The 21,061-nt window shown below is 50.8% G+C and overlaps 1 protein-coding gene across 6 annotated transcripts in view; it reads left to right on the plus strand.

Annotated features, from left to right (window-relative positions):
* PAX8 (paired box 8) overlaps positions 1-21,061 on the plus strand; it is a 133,431-nt gene that overhangs the window by 75,507 nt on the left and 36,863 nt on the right. For 4 of the 6 annotated variants that reach the window (XM_085635370.1, XM_085635372.1, XM_085635371.1 and 1 more), the window contains exons 10-11: positions 2,352-2,558; positions 15,587-15,688. In XM_085635370.1, the coding sequence (XP_085491496.1) occupies positions 2,352-2,558; positions 15,587-15,688 (309 nt within the window). The remainder of the gene's footprint in view (positions 1-2,351; positions 2,559-15,586; positions 15,689-21,061) is intronic. The other 2 variants (XM_085635374.1, XM_085635375.1) reach the window with 1 other exon arrangement.

Raw genomic sequence — 21,061 nt, forward strand, 5'->3', positions numbered from 1 at the left:
TCTCAGGACCATTTTTTTTTTCTTCAATAACAAACTCCCACTTTAGGAGTTTGTTTTTGGGCACTGAGCGTGGCACGCAGCCAGCAAAGCCCCAGACCTTCAGTGGAGCTGCCACGCGGCAGGTGAGGAGTGTGTCTGGAGCAAACGCCTAAATATGGTGGGCGCCATATGTCTCTCTGATGATCTGACGGAATAGAGCAAAAACGGCCAAAACCCTAAATAAGCCCCAAAATTACATCATATTTTGCCATATTTAAATTATTTGGGAAAAACAAAGCAATGTCATTAAAGTGTAGACACTTTATCCATTAACTCATTGGCCTCACAGTGGTGATGTTCATGGAGGATATGAGAACTAAGTCAATGTTTCCATTGGATCATTGGAGTTTCTCTCACACATGGCTCTCCCATAGAGGTAGGAGTGGAACTCAGTCTATTCCTACTCACTCCCTGACCTCTCTCTCGAGGGCTCTGTCTCTGAGGTTGAGAGGGGAACACAGCTGTTCTGTTTATTATCTGTACACCGATCCACACTTGGGGGAAAGTGAACACCTCTAGCAAGGGCTATGCAAAATGGCATCATGTTTTTCCTGCTTAACACATCCAATCATCACAAACATTTAGGATATGTACTTATAATGTTTATGTTTATGTTTGTAAAGCGCTCGAATGGCGAGGCGTCTTGGCGCTGAAAGTGTAGTGGCAGGGAGGCCACGTATGCCGCCGCTTATGTGGTTGCAAAGAGCTAGGGCGGTCCTCTCTTTGAAAGCTGTGAGCTGAGCCCTTGCATATAAAAGGAATGTCATCTCAATGTATTATCATTACACTTTCTCAAGGCAAGCAGTGAACGCGACTAGCACGTGCAGCTCAGGTACACAATTCCTACAAGATATTTTCTGGTTCTACCAGGCCTCCGAGATTGCAGCAATGTGATGCACATAGCCCAGTAACTGCGGTTTACGCAAGATTATGCTGGTGCAATAAAAAAATCAACCATTGGCAATGCCAACACACTGGCTTTCATTTTGAGTCCCTAAAATATTTTGAAACGGCCTATAGCAGTCAAAAAGCAAAACGAAAAAGATTGTATTCTCTAAACAATACATTTATGAGATAAATAATTTAATCTTTCATGATTCAGGGTACCATTGAGTTGTAAAACAGTCCCTCATGCTTTGAAATGTCAATATTCCATAAGAGGCTGAATGCTACGTCAAATCGCAAATAGCATGAAGTGAGAGCAAAATACTCCTCTGCGCCGAGTCAAAGTCCATCTTATGTTACAATAGGTCAGGCCAACTGCTGCACAGTCAAGCCAGACCTAAACAGTATGCACACCTCCATTATACGGATGAGAGTAGGTGGTGCTGTTGTCCAGTTCATTTGTGGCTTTCCTGAAAGTGTGCTCTTGTGAAAAACCACCTCGACTACTTGTCATCATCTCCCAACCATCAGCATCACTAGCCCTTCCATTCAACATCACTCCCTGCCACATAATTTGCAGCACCTCTTCGCTGCCGATGACACAGGACACTACTATTCATTATCGAACCCTCATCAAGACAGCCGCCCACTACTGACCATTGCATCCTTCAAACATATGTAGTCTCAAACCTACCCCCCACCATAAACGCTTTCCGCTCTCCCAACATACAAGTATTCAGCCCCTTCTTTGTACAAAGACTTGGTGCCTGTGCCAGTCTTGTTTTCAGCCCTAGACCACACTTGGTCTCAGCCTTTCCACCCCACATGGGTTCAGACCCACCATTGCCTCCACCGTAGTTAGTATCAAACCCTTCACTGCTCACGTGTTCTCAGCCCATCCACCAGTGGTGGTCTCAGCCCTTCCACTGCTCTTAATCTCATCTAAATCAACACACATGGCCTCAGCACTGGTACTGTACATGATCACAGCGCCTCCACAATATATGGTCTGAACCGCCTGCCAATTATGGTTTCTGCCCCTCCAGTACACATTGTTTCACCATCTCCAACAAACATTGTCTCGACCACAACACAAAGCATGGTCTTGAGTTTTCCAGCACACATAGTCTGAACATCCGTACTAAGTGGTTCATCATTTCTACAAGTACAGTCACTGTGCCCTTAAGGCATACTGCCTAAGCCCTGCCACAAAACATGTTTTAATCCCTTCCATAAATGTACCCTAATTCCATCCACTACATACTGCCTCAGCACTTCTGTCTACATAGAATAAACCCCGGTGCACGTGGTCTAAACCCCTCCATCTTCCAGGCTTGTGCTTTGTTCATTGTGTGTAAAACCCTCCTTCTCATTCCATCTCTGTTCCATGTCTTCTATTTCTCCCCCCTCCCTCATCCTCTCAACAGATCCACATTCATCCTTCTTCATAAAGCAGGAAACGCAAGATGGCCGCGCTGCTAGCTCCACCCCGCCTTCCTTATGTAGCCCCTCCTTCTCGGACCTGCAGCCAACCAGTGTGGGAGAGCCGGGGATGAACTCCGCCCCTACCTTCAGTGCCTTCCCCCACGTGGCCTCCGTGTACGGCCAATTCACAGGCCAGGCAATGATCACAGGTATGAAGCAGATGAGTGTCATGCACTGTAGCATTGTGGGGGATTATGGGCCAAAGTACTGGGACGTATCGGCCTGGTGTCGGTGGGACTGGGGTCCATGAGATTGTAGAACAGTGGAGTAGCCTAATGTCAGCAAGTGTGGGGCTCATGGAAACATAGTAACATGAAGAGCTCAGTTTCTTGGTAGTGAAAGTAGGTTCAGGTTCAGATCTGTAGTACAACGCTCACCTTGGTGCCTGTGGTTGCGGAACCCATTAAACTGCTGTGTTAGAGAGCTTAACTTTGTTTATTTTTTGGGGTAGCGCGTGATTATGAAGCTTCAATATCAGGGAAAGCTCAGGCTGGTGTCAGTGAGAGAGGAACCCCTGTGGCTGCAGTAGGAGCGAGCTCAGCCTGGTGCCAGTGAGTGTAGGGGCCATGGAGCTGTAGAATTAGATGAATACCACCCAGTGTAAGTGAGAGGCTGACTGACCATCCTGTATATCTGAAGAGTACAGCTTACTTTCAGTGAGTGACTCCATGAGGTCTAGAACTAAAAACCTCGGCTTAGTTCTAGTTTCTGTGTTGGGGTGCATGAGTCTGTACAGTTTGGCAGATCTCTGCCTGGTGTCAGGGTGGAACTCCTGAGTGGAGCCGTCTAAATGGGGCCTTTAATCTGTGGTACTTAGATAGCCCTGCTGGGGTCAGTAAGTGAAAACACGTTAAGCTGCAGTACTTGGATAGCTGCGCATGGGGTCAGTGAGCGTGGAGCCGAGAGCCTCCATTACTGGGAGAGTTCAGACTGGAGTCACTGATAGTGGACCGCAGGGGCTGTAATGCGACTTCGGGAGAGCCCAACCTCGAGTCAGTGGGTGTTTTAGGCTCCAGTATTGGGAGAGTTCAGTCTGGGGTCAGTGGGTGTGGCTCCCTAGGGCTCCAGTACTGGAGCAGTTCAAACTACGGTCAGTGGGTGTGGCTCCCAAAGGCTCATCTACTGGAGCAGTTCAGACTGGGGTCAGTGGGTGTGGCTCCCTAGGGCTCCAGTACTGGAGCAGTTCAGACTGGGGTCAGTGGGTGTGGCTCCCTAAGGCTCATCTACTGGAGCAGTTCCGTCTGGGGTCAGCGGGTGTGGCTCCCTAAGGCTCGTACTGGAGCAGTTCAGACTGGGGTCAGTGCGTGTGGCTCCCTAAGGCTCGTACTGGAGCAGTTCAGTCTGGGGTCAGTGGGTGTGGCTCCCTAAGGCTCGTACTGGAACAGTTCAGACTGGGGTCAGTGGGTGTGGATCCGTAAGGCTCCAGTACTGGGGTCAGTGAGTGTGGCTCCCTAGGGCTCCAGTACTGGAGCAGTTCAGACTGGGGTCAGTGGGTGTGGCTCCCTAAGGCTCGTACTGGAGCAGTTCAGACTGGGGTCAGTGGGTGTGGCTCCCTAAGGCTCGTACTGGAGCAGTTCAGACTGGGGTCAGTGGGTGTGGGTCCCTAATGCTCCAGTACTGGGGTCAGTGGGTGTGGCTCCCTAGGGCTCCAGTACTGGAGAAGTTCAGACTGGGGTCAGTGAGTGTGGCTCCCTAGGGCTCCAGTACTGGAGCAGTTCAGTCTGGGGTCAGTGGGTGTGGCTCCCTAAGGCTCATCTACTGGAGCAGTTCAGACTGGGGTCAGTGGGTGTGGCTCCCTAAGGCTCGTACTGGAGCAGTTCAGACTGGGGTCAGTGGGTGTGGATCCCTAAGGCTCCAGTACTGGGGTCAGTGGGTGTGGCTCCCTAGGGCTCCAGTACTGGAGCAGTTCAGACTGGGGTCAGTGGGTGTGGATCCCTAGGGCTCCAGTACTGGAGCAGCTCAGACTGGGGTCAGTGAGTGTGGCTCCCTAGGGCTCCAGTACTGGAGCAGTTCAGACTGGGGTCAGTGGGTGTGGCTCCCTAAGGCTCGTACTGGAGCAGTTCAGACTGGGGTCAGTGGGTGTGGCTCCCTAAGGCTCGTACTGGAGCAGTTCAGACTGGGGTCAGTGGGTGTGGGTCCCTAATGCTCCAGTACTGGGGTCAGTGGGTGTGGCTCCCTAGGGCTCCAGTACTGGAGAAGTTCAGACTGGGGTCAGTGAGTGTGGCTCCCTAGGGCTCCAGTACTGGAGCAGTTCAGTCTGGGGTCAGTGGGTGTGGCTCCCTAAGGCTCATCTACTGGAGCAGTTCAGACTGGGGTCAGTGGGTGTGGCTCCCTAAGGCTCGTACTGGAGCAGTTCAGACTGGGGTCAGTGGGTGTGGATCCCTAAGGCTCCAGTACTGGGGTCAGTGGGTGTGGCTCCCTAGGGCTCCAGTACTGGAGCAGTTCAGACTGGGGTCAGTGGGTGTGGATCCCTAGGGCTCCAGTACTGGAGCAGCTCAGACTGGGGTCAGTGAGTGTGGCTCCCTAGGGCTCCAGTACTGGAGCAGTTCAGTCTAGGGTCAGTGGGTGTGGCTCCCTAAGGCTCATGTACTGGGTGAATTTAGACTGGAGTTACTGAGAGTGGACCACAGGGGCTGTAATGCCAAGGAGGAAAAGCACAACCTGGGGCCAGTGGGTGTGGGCAGTGCTTGAAATGGAAAAATAGAATTGCAGGTACTCTGTACCAGAGTACCTGCTTGTTTCTGAGAAGTGCCGGTACTCTCCAATTAAAAGTATAGCATTTCTCATGAGAACTTCCGGTACTCTCCCTCTCAAAATAAAAAAGTGCCGGTACTCCGTACCGGCCCATTTAAAGCGCTGGGTGTGGGCCCATAAGACTGCAGTACTGGATAGCGTTTGGAGCGAACGAGTGTCGCTCCATGTCTGGGCGGCTGTGAGCGCGGGCTTCCTCAGGCTGTAGTTTCAGAGAGCTCAGGTCTGTATCAGTGGCGGTGGGGCGCCTGGCACTGCAGTGCTGGAGAAAGTTCTGGTTGTTAACAAATGTGGGACTGTAGTACTGGGGTGAGCAGAGCCTGGTGTCAGTGGAGGTAGGTTGGATGCTGGGAAGGGCTCAGGTTGTGCGATCAGTGTGAGGCCCAATGATCTGTAACGCTAGGGAATGCTGCCTTGTGTGTCAGTGAGTGTGGAGCTCACTATTCTGCACCACCGGAAGCGCTCACTCTGGTGTCAGCGAATATGGGACCAGTCAGCGTGTGGTAGGGGGCAGAGGGTTCAGCCCGACGGCAACCAGTGTGATTCCAAGACTGTAGTGATGGTGATATCCCTCTTGGGTTTCAGGCGAAGTCAAAACGTTTTTCACTTTGCTGGTTTGTGTAGAAAAGAAGGAAACATGGGGGTTGCGTGTTTTTTAAACAGATGCTTAATCAGAGCGCTCCTCCGCTGTCAATATCCACCCCAGGAGATGCGCGGAGGAAGCTTCCCTTCCTCCCTCACTCGCCCACCCCTCAGATGGGAGGTCTGCGCCTGCAGCTTCAGATCACTAGACCGGCGAGGGCTATACACAAGGGTTCGCTTTCACGTCCTCCTCGAAGCCGCCCCTCCTCCCCTCCTGTTGCAAACTCTTCCATTTCACGCTTCTAAGCACAGCCTGCTCTCCAGAGGCCGGCGTCTAATGGCTCGGATGCAGTCACCAGTTTTCTCAGCTCACACAGCTCTCACAAGCCTCCGACAGCAGAGCTGTCCCTCAGTTTACATATCACTCTCAGGCCTGGAACAGCAGAGGTATCTTCGAGCTCACAGTAGCAGCTGGGTTGTACGAAAGCTCACACAGACCCCACAAGTCTGAGACTGCAGATATGTTCTTCGGCTCACGCAGATCTCATATGGTGAGCCCCAGAAAGTAGGATTGTCCCTCAGTTCATGCATCCCTCTGAGGCCTGAGACAGCAGACCTGTCCCCTCGCTCCCCCAAATCTCACAGACCAGAGACAGCAGAGCGATCTCTCCGCTCACTCTTTACAATAGAGCTATCTAGTAACTAACACAGACCTCTCACGCCTGAGACAGAAGATCTGTCCCTCAGCTCACACACCACTCTCAGACCTGAGCTAGTCCTCCGCTCACATAGATCTCACAGACCAGAGACAGCAGAGCTATCTCTCACCTCCCAGTTTGCAGCACAGCTACCCATGAACTCAGTCAGACCTCACAAGCCTGAGATGTTCCATGGCTCACTCAGACCTCACACGCCACACAACGGCACAACCACCACCGTCAGGTTACACAGTATATGCGCAGGCAGCTGGCCTGTCCCCATCATCACATAAATTACCCAGACCACAGGTGGGATAGCCGTCCCTCAGGTTACGTACATTGTACAGTCTCAGGAATCAGCAACCCAAACTACCCCAACTGGCACAGATCCCGGGGTTTCAGGTCTTGGACGGCAGAGCTCACATAACCCTCACAGGCCTTAGAAAGCGGAGCCGCACTTCAGGTTATAAAGGTTGTATGCTTTCAGTTGGTCAATTTGCATGAACCTCAAGTCACCAAAATGCCAAGAGAAGCGGAAGTGACATCACATGCTTCTTTACTCCAGATGACATCACAAGGGTCAACCTGTGTTCCATCCATAGCCGCTCAACAGCTGTTGCTGAGGGCCTTTAAAGCCCTGTTCACTTTCTGTCCCGCTGCTCTCTTCAAGACCCCTAAGGTCAGGGGTAGAATGAGCAGTACCAGGGGCATTAAAGAGCAAGCCAGGGGTAGCAGCTGTACTTTAGAAAATAAGTGCAGGTGCCCAAGGTTTTCCTCCAGGGCCGGCCACCCAATGACAGGGATGCAGTTACCTCGGCAACCTAGTCATTCCACTCCAGAACTTTTTTTTTCACTACCTTGCACTTCCTCTCTCTTTAGCTCTTTGTCTACCTCTTGCAGTTTCTTTCACCTCTCAGACTTCTGCATTTTCATTGCATTCTTATGTTTCTCTTCCTCTCTATTTCTCCCTTTTCCCAGTTTCTCTTTAGCTCAAAGTGCAATAATACTACAAAGTAAGTACTGAGATGGCACAGATATAGAGCTGGGTTGCAGCTACTGTCAATGCCACGTGGTTGTCTGTCCTCTGTGTTGCTCAGCGCCTCCTGTGAAGTACAGCGAGTACTAGTCCACTACCAGAGATATCAGTATTTTTACGTCCTACCTTGCCATACCCACTCAATATGGAAGCCTTTAGTACCCATGGACGTCCGCGTGCGTGCACCATAGATTCTGTGAAGGGAGATTGGGCGCCATGTCTTGAAAGAGCTTGTTTCTCCCAGCAAATTGCTGCACTGTTTTTTGAAAGCGGGGTGCTGTATTGTGTAGGGGGGTGGTGGTTTCCCAAATCTATGTGTGCCTAGCAGATCCAGGCCATTTTTTCTTTACAGTCTGGCACTTGTAATGCTGAAGTTATGAAAGAATAAACTCACTACAATTAGGAGAATGCAAGAAAACCTGAACTGGATGGATGAGTTACTCACACTTGGACCTTGGAAAGCTTAGAGCTCTGTCGAACGCCTGCTTCAAATTATCTAGCTGTCTTCAGGGGTCAATAACATAATGAACGAGCTCCCAGTCACTTACACAGCTGGACTTTTGTAATCATCAAATCGTAAAGCATTTCACTGTAACTGGGAAAGCACCATTGGCAGAACTGAAAAAGAAAAAGCAGAAGTGACTGAAAAGCAGACAGGGAGGACCTGGCTTGGCAGTTCGGGCTGGACTGTTCCCATGAGGCACAGGGTCAAGACTGATTTGCATATGGCCAGGTCTAAACTGGGGCGGCATGGTGAGCAAAAGAATGATGGATTTAACCCAGATCTCTTGACTGGGGGTGAATGTTTTGATTTGTTATGCATTCCGTCCATCAATTGTGTCTTTTGCTTTCTCGCCCTAAGTGCTCCAGGTATGCTCAGACGTGAGTCCTGGGCTCACTGTGCCACTGGAGTCAAGCTATCCTGGCTGAAGAGGGGTGAAACCCCGAAACCGGTCCTAGGATGCTTGTTTCCGGTCCAGGGAGCACCTGGCTTGGCAGTTCAGGCTGGACTGTTCCCATGAGGCACAGGGTCTAGACTGATTTGCATATAGCCAGGTCTAGACTGGGGTGGCATGGTGAATGTTTTGATTTGTTCTGCATTCCGTCCATCAATTGTGTCTTTTGAAAAGCAGACATGGCTGAACATTCCTTTCTTTTGAAACACATAAACAATATTTAATTACAAATTCAAAAATGGCCCTGTTACACAAAATAATATTACAGCACATGTATAAACCACATAGAAGTTGACACGGGGAGATGCAGTTGTGGAACACAATAGCAACCGCTTGGCAGAGTCATACATCCTATTGCCTGCTGCCAGAAGTCTTGTCCTGAGACTTTTGGCAGCAGGGAGTGGATTGCAAGAAGCTTGGGACGCTGGAAGTAGCACACGGTAATCAGCGGCAAAGCAAACTGGCCTGGAACTGCCCTTTGCAGTAGCAGGAACTTTCCCCGCTGTTGCAGAGTGCACCTATTTCCCTCCCATGCTTTTGAAACTTCTCCATCTTCACGATTTGCAAAGCTGGCATAGTTTAAAAAGAATGATGTGAAGTTACAAAGCATTTGGTTTTGCAAATTTGCACACTTCTAGTTAGGGCTTTAAATAGGGCGGCTCCCTCTGGGTCTCAGACCCTGTAGCCAGTAGCGGCTGGCACGGATCGGAGGTGGCGAGGCGGGCGTGGTGGTGGGGGAAAAAAAAAGATACGTTGCCTCCTTGCGTCTCTCTGCGTCGTCTCTTGTCATCGTCCCTCTGCTCCAGCCGGAAGATGAAGCACCCAGGCTCCCCTGACCAATCACAACGCTGCAATGCAGGGTTGTGATTGGTCTGAGCGCCATGGTTCGGCGCTCAGATGGGGGCCTGGGCATGTTCTCCATGCAGACTGTAATGCAGCGTGCATGAAGAACGTGCCAAGTGTGCATGACCTTTTTGGCCAGCCCAAGAACAGTGGCGTAGCAAGTTCAGGTGGTACCCGGTGCGGAACATTTCTTGTCTCCCCCGGCTTGACAAAAGGGCAAAAATGTGTGTTTAAAACACATATTTTTGCCATATTGTCAAGCCAGGGGTTACAAGTGTCATCACTGAGGGGGGTGACAAAATGGCAAAAATATCTGTTTAAAACACATATGTTTGCCATCTTGTCACCCCCCTCAGTGATGACACCTGGGGCGGCCCGCACCCACGGCATCCCCCTTCCTACGCCCCTGCCCGAGAGGGCCGGTCAAACAATCATGCGCTCTTTACAGAATGCCACCACTCCTTCCCCTACTCTGAGAGTAGAGCAGCCCCGCCCCCAAAGACGCAGGAACAAATAAAAAGATAATAAGGCTCAGTTATTATCATTTTATTTTTCCTTCTTTTCTCCTTGTAATGGACATTGGCTGTGCATACATTCCATCATTTTCGAACTGGGAAGTTTGAGATTTTGAAAACAAAATCGGGAAATGAATCAGAGGCAACTTTAGGCGGGAGGCACCTGAAATAAAGCAATTTTTGGTTTACAACATCGGGGGTCTCCAGTCTGTATTGGGCCTATTGTAGGGTGACCAGACGTCCCAGGTTTGCCCGGACAGTCCCGGTTTTTCATCTGCTGTCCCGGCAGATTTCTGCAATTTTGGCTCATGTCCCGGTTTTTAAAAGGGGTCAACTGAAAACAGTGAGAAGTGCTTTATTGGGTGTTCTAAACCAGTGCTAGTTAGCAGCAATGTAATTAATAGGTATAATGTTGGTTGTAGAAACTACATTTTATTTCTTTTCTTAATGCATCGGCTGTGATCCTATGTTGATGAGAGCTGTCATTCTGTTCCAAAAATTGTATTCTATTTTTCCAAAATGTCCCGGTTTTTGGTTCTCAAGATCTGGTCACCCTAGCCTATTGGCATGTGTGTTGTACAGGGCAGCTCATCATTTGCGCCACCCTGTGATATAGACTTTTCACCCTGAAATTGTGTGATGGGATCCCATATCCTGTGCTCTTGGCAGGTCTCGCGCCGAATATGGCTTCTCACGCTTGCAACGTTAGGCTTCCAACCCATTCCAAGATGGCAGGAACATAGCAGTCAACCCCACCCAGCCATACCTGCTTGAGCCAGTCGGCGCATTGAGGCAGAGTCTCTAAAATTTCAGAACTATGAAGCTAACCCGTGCTTCCACTTCTACCGGGGATACAACAACTCCTATTACAACATGGCGAAACAATGACAACACAACTTTGGCAAAGCTAAAATATGTGATGCTCCCTGTAGGGGCTGTACCCCGTACCGGTGGGGGTGATGCGGTACGCCCATATCGTGCTGAGCACCTCTTTCTCCCAGTCTTTGCCTCTTGTGATGGCCGCCTGTATGGAGCCCATCAGCACCCTGTTAAACCTCTCTACTTGTCCATTGCTGGATGGGTGGTATATCGAGGTGCGTTTGAGTATTATGCCGTTCCTGTTCGCAAACGTGACCCACTTGTCGGAGATGAACTGGGGGCCATTGTCGCTGATAATGCTCCTGGGTATGCCTTCCCGGAGGAACACCGCCTTGAGGAAGCGTAGTATCTCGTCCGTGTCCATGATCTCGTTGATGTGCACTTCTGGCCATTTCGAGTATTTATCCACTAGTACACAGAGATATTTGGGGATCCCCTGGTCGTCCAGTATTGGCCCCAGGATGTCCACTGCTACCTCTTCCCACGGGTTGCTGGGGTTTGTGAATTTCCCTAAGGGTGGTCTCATAGGTTTGATTGTCTTGTCCGCCCCTAGGCACTGCGCGCAGTCCTTCACGTGCCTCTCTACATGCGTGTCCATCCCTGGCCACCAGTAAGTTTGTTTTGACCTGGCCTTTGTCTTCACAATTCCCAGGTGGCCTTCGTGAAGTATGGCTAGCAGGGTGGGTACGATGTTCTCCGGTGGCACCATCCTGTCACCCCTGTAGACAAACACTCCGTTGTTGCCCACCGACAGCTCTTCTCTGACTTCGTAAAACTGCCTGATTTTTGATCTTTGTCTCCTTCTGTCCGGCCATCCCCGCACGATGTACGCCTTGATTTCCTCCATGTCCTCATCCGCCTCATACGCGTTCTTCCATTCCTGCCTGCTGATGGCTTTTTCCGGATCGTCCGTCAGAGCCACCATCTCGTCGTCGTCTTCCCTGTCGTTGGAGGCGCTGTCCATCGCAGATGCCCTGCTGAGGTAGTCCGCTATTTTGTTTCTGGAGCCCGGGATGTACTCCACGTCGTACCTGTACTCCAGGAGTTTCAGTGTCATTTTCACAATCCGGGGCGTGGCACTGGCATGGCCCTCTGATGTCAGTACTTTCACGAGAGGCTTGTGATCTGTCTTCACCTGGAATCTGGTTCCCCACAGGAACTGACGGTACTTCGCCATGGCCCACACTACCGCTAGCATCTCTTTCTCTATCACACTGAACTTCTGTTCCGATGCTGTCAGCGTCCGGGACGCGAAGCTGATCGTCTCCGTTCCGCCTTCTGGTCTTTCCTGCATGAGCACCGCTCCCAGCCCCTTTTCACTCGCGTCCGTCATCAATATTGACCGCCCCTGAGGATCGAATCCTTGCAACGGGATCGCTCCGCCAATTTCCCGTTTCACTGTGTCGAACTCCTCTTGCGTCTCCTCTGTCCATGTGAACGCCGTCTTATCCCTCGTGAGTTGCCTCATGTGGTGGGTTTTTGTGGCAAAGTGGTGGACGAATTTACTATAGTACTCTGCCATCCCTAGAAACGACCGTACTTCTTCCTTGGAGGTGGGTGGCGGTGCTTCGCAGATGGCCTTTACGTTCCCTCTCTTCGGCGTTATTCCTTGCGCCCCTATCTCGTGTCCCAGGTAGGTGACTGATGTCATTCCAAAATGACACTTCTCCCACTCTGCTGTTAGGCCCTTCTCTTCCAGGATCTTCAATACTGCCGCCAGTTTCCTGTCATGGTCCTCCAGCTCCGTCCCCATCACTAGGATGTCGTCCTGAAAGTATTGCACTCCCTCAATGTCCTTGAATAGGCGGGCCATTAGCTTCTGGAACACCGCCGCTGCCGAGGCGAGACCAAAGGGCATGCGGCAGAATTGGTAGCAGCCGAACGGCGTGATGAACGATGTCAATTTTTTGCTTGTCGGATGTAGTGCTACCTGGTGGTATGCCGATTGCAAGTCTATGGTGGAGAACCATTTCACTCCTTTCGTGCGGGCCAACATTTCCTCTATGCGTGGCAAGGGGAACCTTTCCACCACTATGCACTTGTTCAACTCCCTGAGGTCCACACAGAGACGCACTTTGCCTGACGGTTTCATGGCCACCACCAAAGGTGCCAACCACTCCGCGCTGTCAATGGGCTCAATGATTCCCCCTTCTTCCAGTCGGAGGAGCTCCTGTTGCACCGCCTCCCTTACCGCAATCGGGATGTTCCGTACCTTGTGCGCTACCGGCCGGGCGTTTTCTTTGAGGACGATTTTGTGGGAGAACTTCTCCAGCCTCCCAATCTTCCCGCCGAAGACCTTCGGGTGCCCGCTCCGCCATTTTTCTGCCGTCGACTCCTCACCGTCCAGAGTCACCATCACCTGGGTGTCCCCTCCTGGGTTCAGCTGTATTCCCAACACTCCTTGGTCCATCCAGCCCAGGACTGACGGTCCCTTCTCCGCGACGTACAGCTTGCAGAGCGCACTCCGCTCTTTGAACTGGAACTTCATTGTCTTGAACCCTACCATCGGGATTGGGTCCCCTGTGTAGGTGACAGGTCGAATGTCGGGGGGTTCTAGTTGTGCGCCCCACGTGGGTCTGAACCTCTCGTTCCATACTGAACGTTGAATGATCGTGTAAGGAGATCCTGAGTCCGCCACTATGGTGATGGGTATGCCTCCTATGATCATGTCGCACTGGGGTTTGCGCGTTCTTCTCCCCTCTATGCCCAGTACCTGGTCTTCAATACACAGGACTTCTTCGTCTTCTTCACGGCCTTCTGCTTCCTCCCCCTCGTCCTGTGCCACGAACTTCACCGCCTGCTGTCTTCCTTTTCTGCGGCATACTTTTTCGTAATGGCCAACTAGGCCGCAGAACGCACACTTGGCTCTGAATGCGGGGCACCGTTTGTCGTGCGCTGCATGGTTCGCGCTGCCGCACCTGTAGCATTTCATGGCCTCGCCTTTTCCTTGTTTCCATGTCGGTCCGGGTCTTGGTTTCCCTGTGGCCGCTCCTCTGTACTCCCCCGTTGTTTGTTTCCCCCGCGTCTGGTGGTCCGCGTCGTCTACCTTGTTGACTGTGAGTCTGGGGGCCGGTTCTCTCTTGGCTGCTTCCGCACAGCGTTTTGTTAGCTCCGCTCTCTTCACTATGGCGATCACTTCGTTCAGCGTCGCATCTCCATTCGCCCATAGTTTGTCCTGTACTGACTTGCTTGTCGTGTGCATGACGATCTGGTCCTTGATGAATTCGTCCTGCAGTCCGCCATACCTGCACGTCATCGCCAGCTTCCGCAGCGCCGCCACGTAGTCATCTACGGATTCCCCCGCTTCTTGCTTCCTCTGCTGGAAGTTATAGCGGTCGATGGAGGTGCACACTGCTGGTCGATAGTGGTTGTCCAAATCTTCTATGGCGTGGGTGAACACGTCTGTGTCCCCTACAGGTCTGGTGGTCGGTGTGAGATTTTGAAACACTCGTTTCCCTTCTGGTCCTAGGTTGTGTAAAAGTATCCTCTTCCTCCTGGCGCTAGAGAACGCCTCCTCGTTCTCATCTTCTAGCGCTTCCAGGTAGTTTCTGAAGTACTCCCTCCAGTCTTCCCACTTCATTATGGGTTCTCCCGGGCGTGGTAGGAAAGGTATCGGCGTCGTCAGAGTCGATGACTGTGCACTCATTTTGGCGTCCACTTGCTTCCTTGGGCTACCTGGTGCGTCCGTCCCCGCTCCCCTGCTTCGGGTACCTGGGACTGCGTTCGAGCTGGCTGCTCCATCGTCCCCTGACTCCGCCAGGATCTCCTCTGCGGTTCCGCTGTCCGCCTGCGATGTCCTCTACCTCGTGGCTGGCTCCTCCGCTGCCCACGTGCCACTCCCCGGCTTCTGTCTGCCTCTGCCGCGCTCTCCCGGTGTGTAGGTGTCTGCCCTTGGTCCCTCCGGTCTTCTTACCGCTTAGGGTGGTATCTCTCCTGGTGGGCTTCTTCTCTGATGCAGGTTAGGGGGGCACCTTCCACCTGTTGCACATAGGGTTCTTCTTATCCCACCCTCGTCGCCACTGTAATGTTGCTGGGTGCCAGGCTATGTGTGCTTTCCCCCACAGACTCACAGGAAACGTTCAGTATGTAAATGGAGCCTTTATTACACCTTCTAGATCACCTGCAGAGAGAGCGCCGGGCAACACGCTCCGATCGTGTCTCTTGCTCGCGCTATGCCTCGCGCATGCGCAGTAGCGTCCGAACGGCCGCTACGCACATCTACGTCACTGCGTAGTGCGCCCGTCCACTAGACCGCGACACTACACTCCCGGCTTCATTCTGTGGCACATAGGCCGTTTATTGAATTAACTTCACTAGTTCCACGCTCCCCACATCCTTCCCTCATCCTTCCCTCATTCACTGTCCCCCGCCAACAACCTAATCAGACGAATCACGACTGATAGCTGGGCAGACAGAGCAGCATAACTCGTAGTTGAACAGTAACCCGATTTACATGTTTTAAATGGAATTTTTAAAAACAAAACGGAAATTATGTGTCCTTCTGTGGGGTCATAATCTGTTCATATAGTGACATCTACTGGCCAGATCTGTTAGTGTTGCTGAAGTAAGGCCAGTGGCGGGGCAGGCAATAGCGGGGTAGGGGGGTGTACTGCTGATTTTGCTGGAGCCGCCGGGCACTGATGCTGCAGGGCCGTACGCTCCCTGGAGGGGAAAACAAGCACGGTTTTCCAGGGGGAACTCTCCGGGATTGGGTCGTGCTCCTGGGGGGGTAATGCAGTCTCTGTAGAAGGTGGGCTGACTACTCGTCGTGTAGCGACACCTTCCGGCCACAACTTGCAGGTGCGGCTGAGGTGTCGGCCCAAAGTAATTATGCTGCACGAGCAGTATGCCAGGTCATACACCATGGAAGAGATAACGGGCTTTATTAACTTTTGCCTCTTTTTTCCCCATTTCTAGGGCGTGACATGGTGGGCTCCACTCTCCCAGGGTACCCTCCGCACATCCCAACAGGCGGACAGGGCAACTACGCGTCCTCAGCCATTGCTGGAATGGTGGCAGGTAAGCCCAGCTTTTCTCTCTACGCACACTACGGTGGGATGGATGAGCAGGGCCCCGGAAGGTGAAGGTTGAATAACGACGATCAAACACATTAGGATCCGAGGTAGCAGGAGCCGGCTGGAAACCTGAGGGTTCCCTGCCCTACTGGAAACCTGAGGGTCCTCTACCACACGTGAAACCTGAGGGTTCTCTGCCCCAGTTGAAACCTGAGGGTTCTCTGCCCCACTGGTAACTTGCGACTCGAGGACCTTTACCCCACTGGAAACCTGAGGGTCCTCTACCACACTGATAACCTTGAGTGTCTTCTACCCCACTGGAAACTTTGAGATTCCTCTACCCCACTGGAAACCTGAGGGTTCTCTGCCCCACTGCTAACAGTGAGGGGCCTCTGCCCCACTGGAAACCTGAGGGTTTTCTGCCCCACTGGAAACCTGAGGGTTTTCTGCCCCACTGGAAACCTGAGGGTTCTCTGCCCTACTGCTAACAGCGAGGGTCCTCTGCCCCACTGGAAACCTGAGGGTCCTCTGTCCCACTAGTAACTGTGATAACCTTGAGTGTCTTTTACCCCACTGGAAACTTTGAGATTCCTCTACCCCACTGGAAACCTGAGGGTTATCTACCCCACTGGAAACCTGAGGGTTCTCTGCCCCACTGCTAACAGTGAGGGTTCTCTGCCCCACTGCTAACAGTGAGGGTCCTCTGCCCCACTGGAAACCTGAGGGTCCTCTACCCCACTGGAAATCTGAGGGTCCTCTGCCCCACTGGAAACCTGAGGGTCCACTGCCCACCGGAAACCTGAGGTTCCACTACCCCACTGGAAACCTGAGGGTCCTCTACCCCACTGGAAACCTAAGGGTTCTCTACCACACTGATAACCTTGAGTGTCTTCTACCACACTGGAAACTTTGAGATTCCTCTATCCTCCTGGAAACCTGAGGGTTCGCTACCGAAATCTGAGGTTTATCTACCCCAATGGGACCTGAGGGTTCTCTACCCCTCTGGAACCAGAGGGTTCTCTGCCCCACTGCTAACCTTGAGGGTTCTCTGCCCCACTGGAAACCTGAGGGTTCTCAACCTCTCTGGAAATCCGAGGGTCCTCTACCCCACTGGAAACCTGAGGGTCCTCTGCCCCTCTGGAACCTGAGGGTTCTCTACCCCACTGGAAACCTGAGGGTCCTCTGCCCCACTGGTTACCTTAAGGGTCCTCTACCCCACTGGAAACTTTGAGGGTCCCACACAACCCGAGTGTTCTCTGCCCCACTGCTAACCTTAAGGGCCCTTTGCCCTACTGGAAACCTGAGAGGTCTCTGCCCCACTGGTAACCTGAGTGTTCTCTGCCCCACTGCTAACCTTAAGGGCCCTTTGCCCTACTGGAAACCTGAGAGGTCTCTGCCCCACTGGTAACCTGAGGGTTCTCTGCCCCATTGCTAATCTTAAGGGTTCTCTACCCCGCTGGTTACCTTAAGGGTCCCACACAACCTGAGTGTTCTCTGCCCCCTGGAAACATGTGGGTTCTCTGTCCCACAGGTAATATGAGGGTTCACTACTCCACTGGTAACCTGAGGGTTCTCTGCCCCACTGCAAACCTGAGGGTTCTCTTCCCCCCTGGAAACCTGAGGGTTCTCTACCCTGTTGGTTATCTTAAGGGTCCCACACAACCTGAGTGTTCTCTGCCCCCTGGAAACATGTGGGTTCTCTGTCCCACAGGTAATATGAGGGTTCACTACTCCACTGGTAACCTGAGGGTTCTCTGCCCCACTGCAAACCTGAGGGTTCTCTTCCCACCTGGAAACCTGAGGGTTCTCTACCCTGCTGGTTATCTTAAGGGTCCCACACAACTTGAGTGTTCTCTGCCCCTGGAAACATGTGGGTTCTCTGCCCCACTGGTAACCTGAGGGTTCTCTACCCCACTGGAAACCGGAGGGTTCTCTACCCCACTGCAAACCTGAGGGTTCTCTACCCCACTGGTAACCTTGAGGGGTCTCTACCCCATTGGAAACAGTGAGGGTTCTCCACCCCAAGGGTAACCATGATGGTAGTACCAAAGATGGCACAATGTAGAATAATGAACAGGCAAGTGTGCACAATCAGTGTCCTGATGATATACCATAATGCAATTAAATCGTGTGCAGCTAGACCATTGTGCATTCAAAATAATATTCCTGAAAGTGCACATAGTAGGGCTTACTTTGCATAGACGGCTATGTTGCATGAGATGTAAAGTGGAGGGAAATGTGCATACAGTGAGGATCTTCCAATCTTAAGGGCACTGATAGATTTAAAATAATATACAGGCACATGAGCACAGTAAGACTGTTGAGCAATACTTGTAAAATAATGCACAGTATGTGGATTTTCCCAGAGGGCGCCTGTTTTACCCTAGAAGACTCTCATAGGTAGAGAAGAATGCACAGGACAATCTGTGCCCAGGAAACCATGGATAAAAATGTGTCCGAAAGTGCAAAAGGGACCTGGCCTGTTTTTGAAGGCTTTTTACATATAGAATGTGTGCCACAAGGGTTTTATACCAAAAGGGCAACTGAAGCACATGAAGTCACCCATAATTCAGCATTTTGCTCCAAGCAACCAATTTTCTGAGAGTCAATGCTGTACTCCACATCTTCAAAAGAGGCCATCACATCCTCTACCTTCTGCAAGGCTCTACACATGCATTCTACCCTTATCCCAGAACATCTTAACCACTCCTACTCAACGTTCGATTTTGCAACATCTGACCATGCTCTCATTCAATTGGTCAGTGATGTAAACCCATTGACTTCATCTCTTAATATCCATGCTCCAATCTTGCATATGGCAAACAGAAAGCCTTTCTTACTAACACCTTTGATACTCTGCCGGTGCCCACTTCACCCGTGCATTATTAACAGCTCCCTGCCCTTGGCCGGGGTATCTCAATGTATTTGCTCCCTAAAAGTAAACTTATCTACCACTTCCGTTAAGTAAAGAAAGTCAAAGAACGCCATGCCCCTTGAATACAAACAGGAATGAAACATCCTGACTGCCCACCTTGCTGAAGCAAAAACACCTTCCTCTCAAGCTTCAATTGTGCCACGTTGCACTTATCCAGAGCAGTTGTCCTGCAGTATCAACTTACGCCACATCGCAGCCATAGCCCACTATAATGTCATACAACATCTTAGCCGCTGCCTCTTCCATATGGGCACATTCTAGCCACCTTCACACCAGCTCCCCTTCACATTCGATTCCCTGCCCACAGATCCACTCTTCCAATCGCACCTCCTTGAATGCTACCTCCTGTAACAAGGTTCTTCTTAGCTTTAAAACTGTAAACAGCTCATGTACCTTTTCATGCCACTTCTCTCCTCAAACCATCAAATCTGAGACTCATCCAAGGTCCTCACCTCTCTAGGGGGTATATTCACAAGGAAATGTTCCAGCTGCAAATTTTGCAGCACCGCGCCAATTCAAAAACGCAGGTATGCGCCGCAATAACAAGAATACAGTGCACCCCTGTGTTTTCCCTTCCGCTAAACATAGCTTCATAGCACTAACACAGACACCCTTCCATGATAGTGCAAGGGTGCCTGCGTTGCCGGGATGATTTCCTGCAACACAGGCACCTTTGCACCACGGTGCAAGGGTGTCTGTGTTGCAGGGAAAGATTGTTTATGTGCAGGAAGGGACACCTTCCTGCACATGAACAATCTTTAAAGGCGATTTGCTCTTTCGATGCGTGATGCTGAATGCAGCACACATAGAAAGAGCAAAAAATGAGGAGAAATAAAAGCATTTCTCCACGTTGCGCCAATCTAACGCCTGCTTCTGCATGCCGTTAATATTTGATACTGCCTCAGATTTACACATCCTTGTAAATCTGAGGCAGGTTCATAAAGCAATGAATGTTGCGGTGGAACGCCCACAGCAACACCCATTACACGCCCCTTTCACGCAGAAAACTGTGTGAAATGGTACAATATTTACAAAGCAGCGTTAAGCCGCGCAAAGTGGATTAACGCCACTTTGTAAATATGGTGCAAGGCATTGCGACAATGGAACATCGAAAAAAATCACGTTCCGGTGGTGCAATCCCCTTGTAAATATGCCCCTAAATGTTCTATCTCCTCCTTCCCAGCTGTGGATTCCCACGGCGCTTGAAGCCTACTGTGGTTTTACCATTCTAAAAGAGCAATAACTGACCCGATCTCAACATTGAATGTTTACACTGTTCTCAAATTCCCTTTTTTGGTAAAGACCTGCACTGTGATTTGCCACAAAATCTTAAACTCCTCGCAATCATAATTTACAATATCCCGCCGCATCCCGCCATACCCAGCCCGCCTTCCACCAGAAACTCAGTCACTGATTATGTGTTTCAAAGAACCCTTTTAACACCAGAGGATTCCTACCTCTTTATATGCAAGGGGACTTTCTCATTACAATATTTACTGCATTTATAGCCTTTCCCTCACTCCCAGGTGAGAATTAATACTCAGTCCATTCAGAAGATGAAAAAGCTGCTAGGCTCGCGCTACTGTCAAGTGAACCTTGTAATTTTTAATCAAGGCCTTGCCTTTGAAATCTCCAGCATTAACATTTTTAAAGAAAGTACTTCCGTGGGCTGCCCCAGCCTAATTAACTCCACTCTGAAGAGGCACGTTAATCAGAATATACTCAGCCTTTCCAGGGCCGTACTAGGTAAAGACCACAGGGGGGAGTGGGGTCTGTAAAAAGGATGAGGGGGGGGAGGGGAAGGATGAAGTGGCGTAGGGGTGGCGAGACAGGTGCAAGTAAAAAAAATATAAGGAAGCAGGGTGACTTCCAGAAATAATATTACCTCTTACCACACACATACACACATTGATTTATGTATATGAAAGTGTGCAGAGAAGATGTTCAAATTACATGCTTGACTCCCTGAACAAAATGCACAGGATGTCACAGCAAGTCTTTATCTATGTGCAGGTCAACGTTGGGAGTCTGACTTTCTGTGGTACTAACCGTGTGTTGGGGGAGGGCAGAGAATTCCCATTAGCTGAAAGGACTAACATATATATATTTCACCTTTAGGGTTTTTTCATGCTGTTCGTTGGAACTCTAAACAGAACTAGGACAACCCCCCTTAACCCAAACTCATAATACCCTGCAGCTTTCTGATACAAGTTCTTTAGGTGTAGTCCATATCACTCCAGGTTGATCTTTTCACTCTGAGGTCAGAGATGTAAATATATAGATTGAGAAAGGCTTCTCTTCAGATGCGGGGTCGAAGGAGACCCGAGAAATAAAGAATGCCTTATACCTTCAACCTGGAGTGCGTGCCTTCTTCCAGTGTGTAGCAGGATTGACTGTGAATATATATATACATACACACACACATATATATATATATATATA

The sequence above is a fragment of the Triturus cristatus genome, chromosome 11 (assembly GCF_964204655.1).
Source record: "Triturus cristatus chromosome 11, aTriCri1.1, whole genome shotgun sequence".
Classification (NCBI taxonomy): domain Eukaryota; kingdom Metazoa; phylum Chordata; class Amphibia; order Caudata; family Salamandridae; genus Triturus; species Triturus cristatus.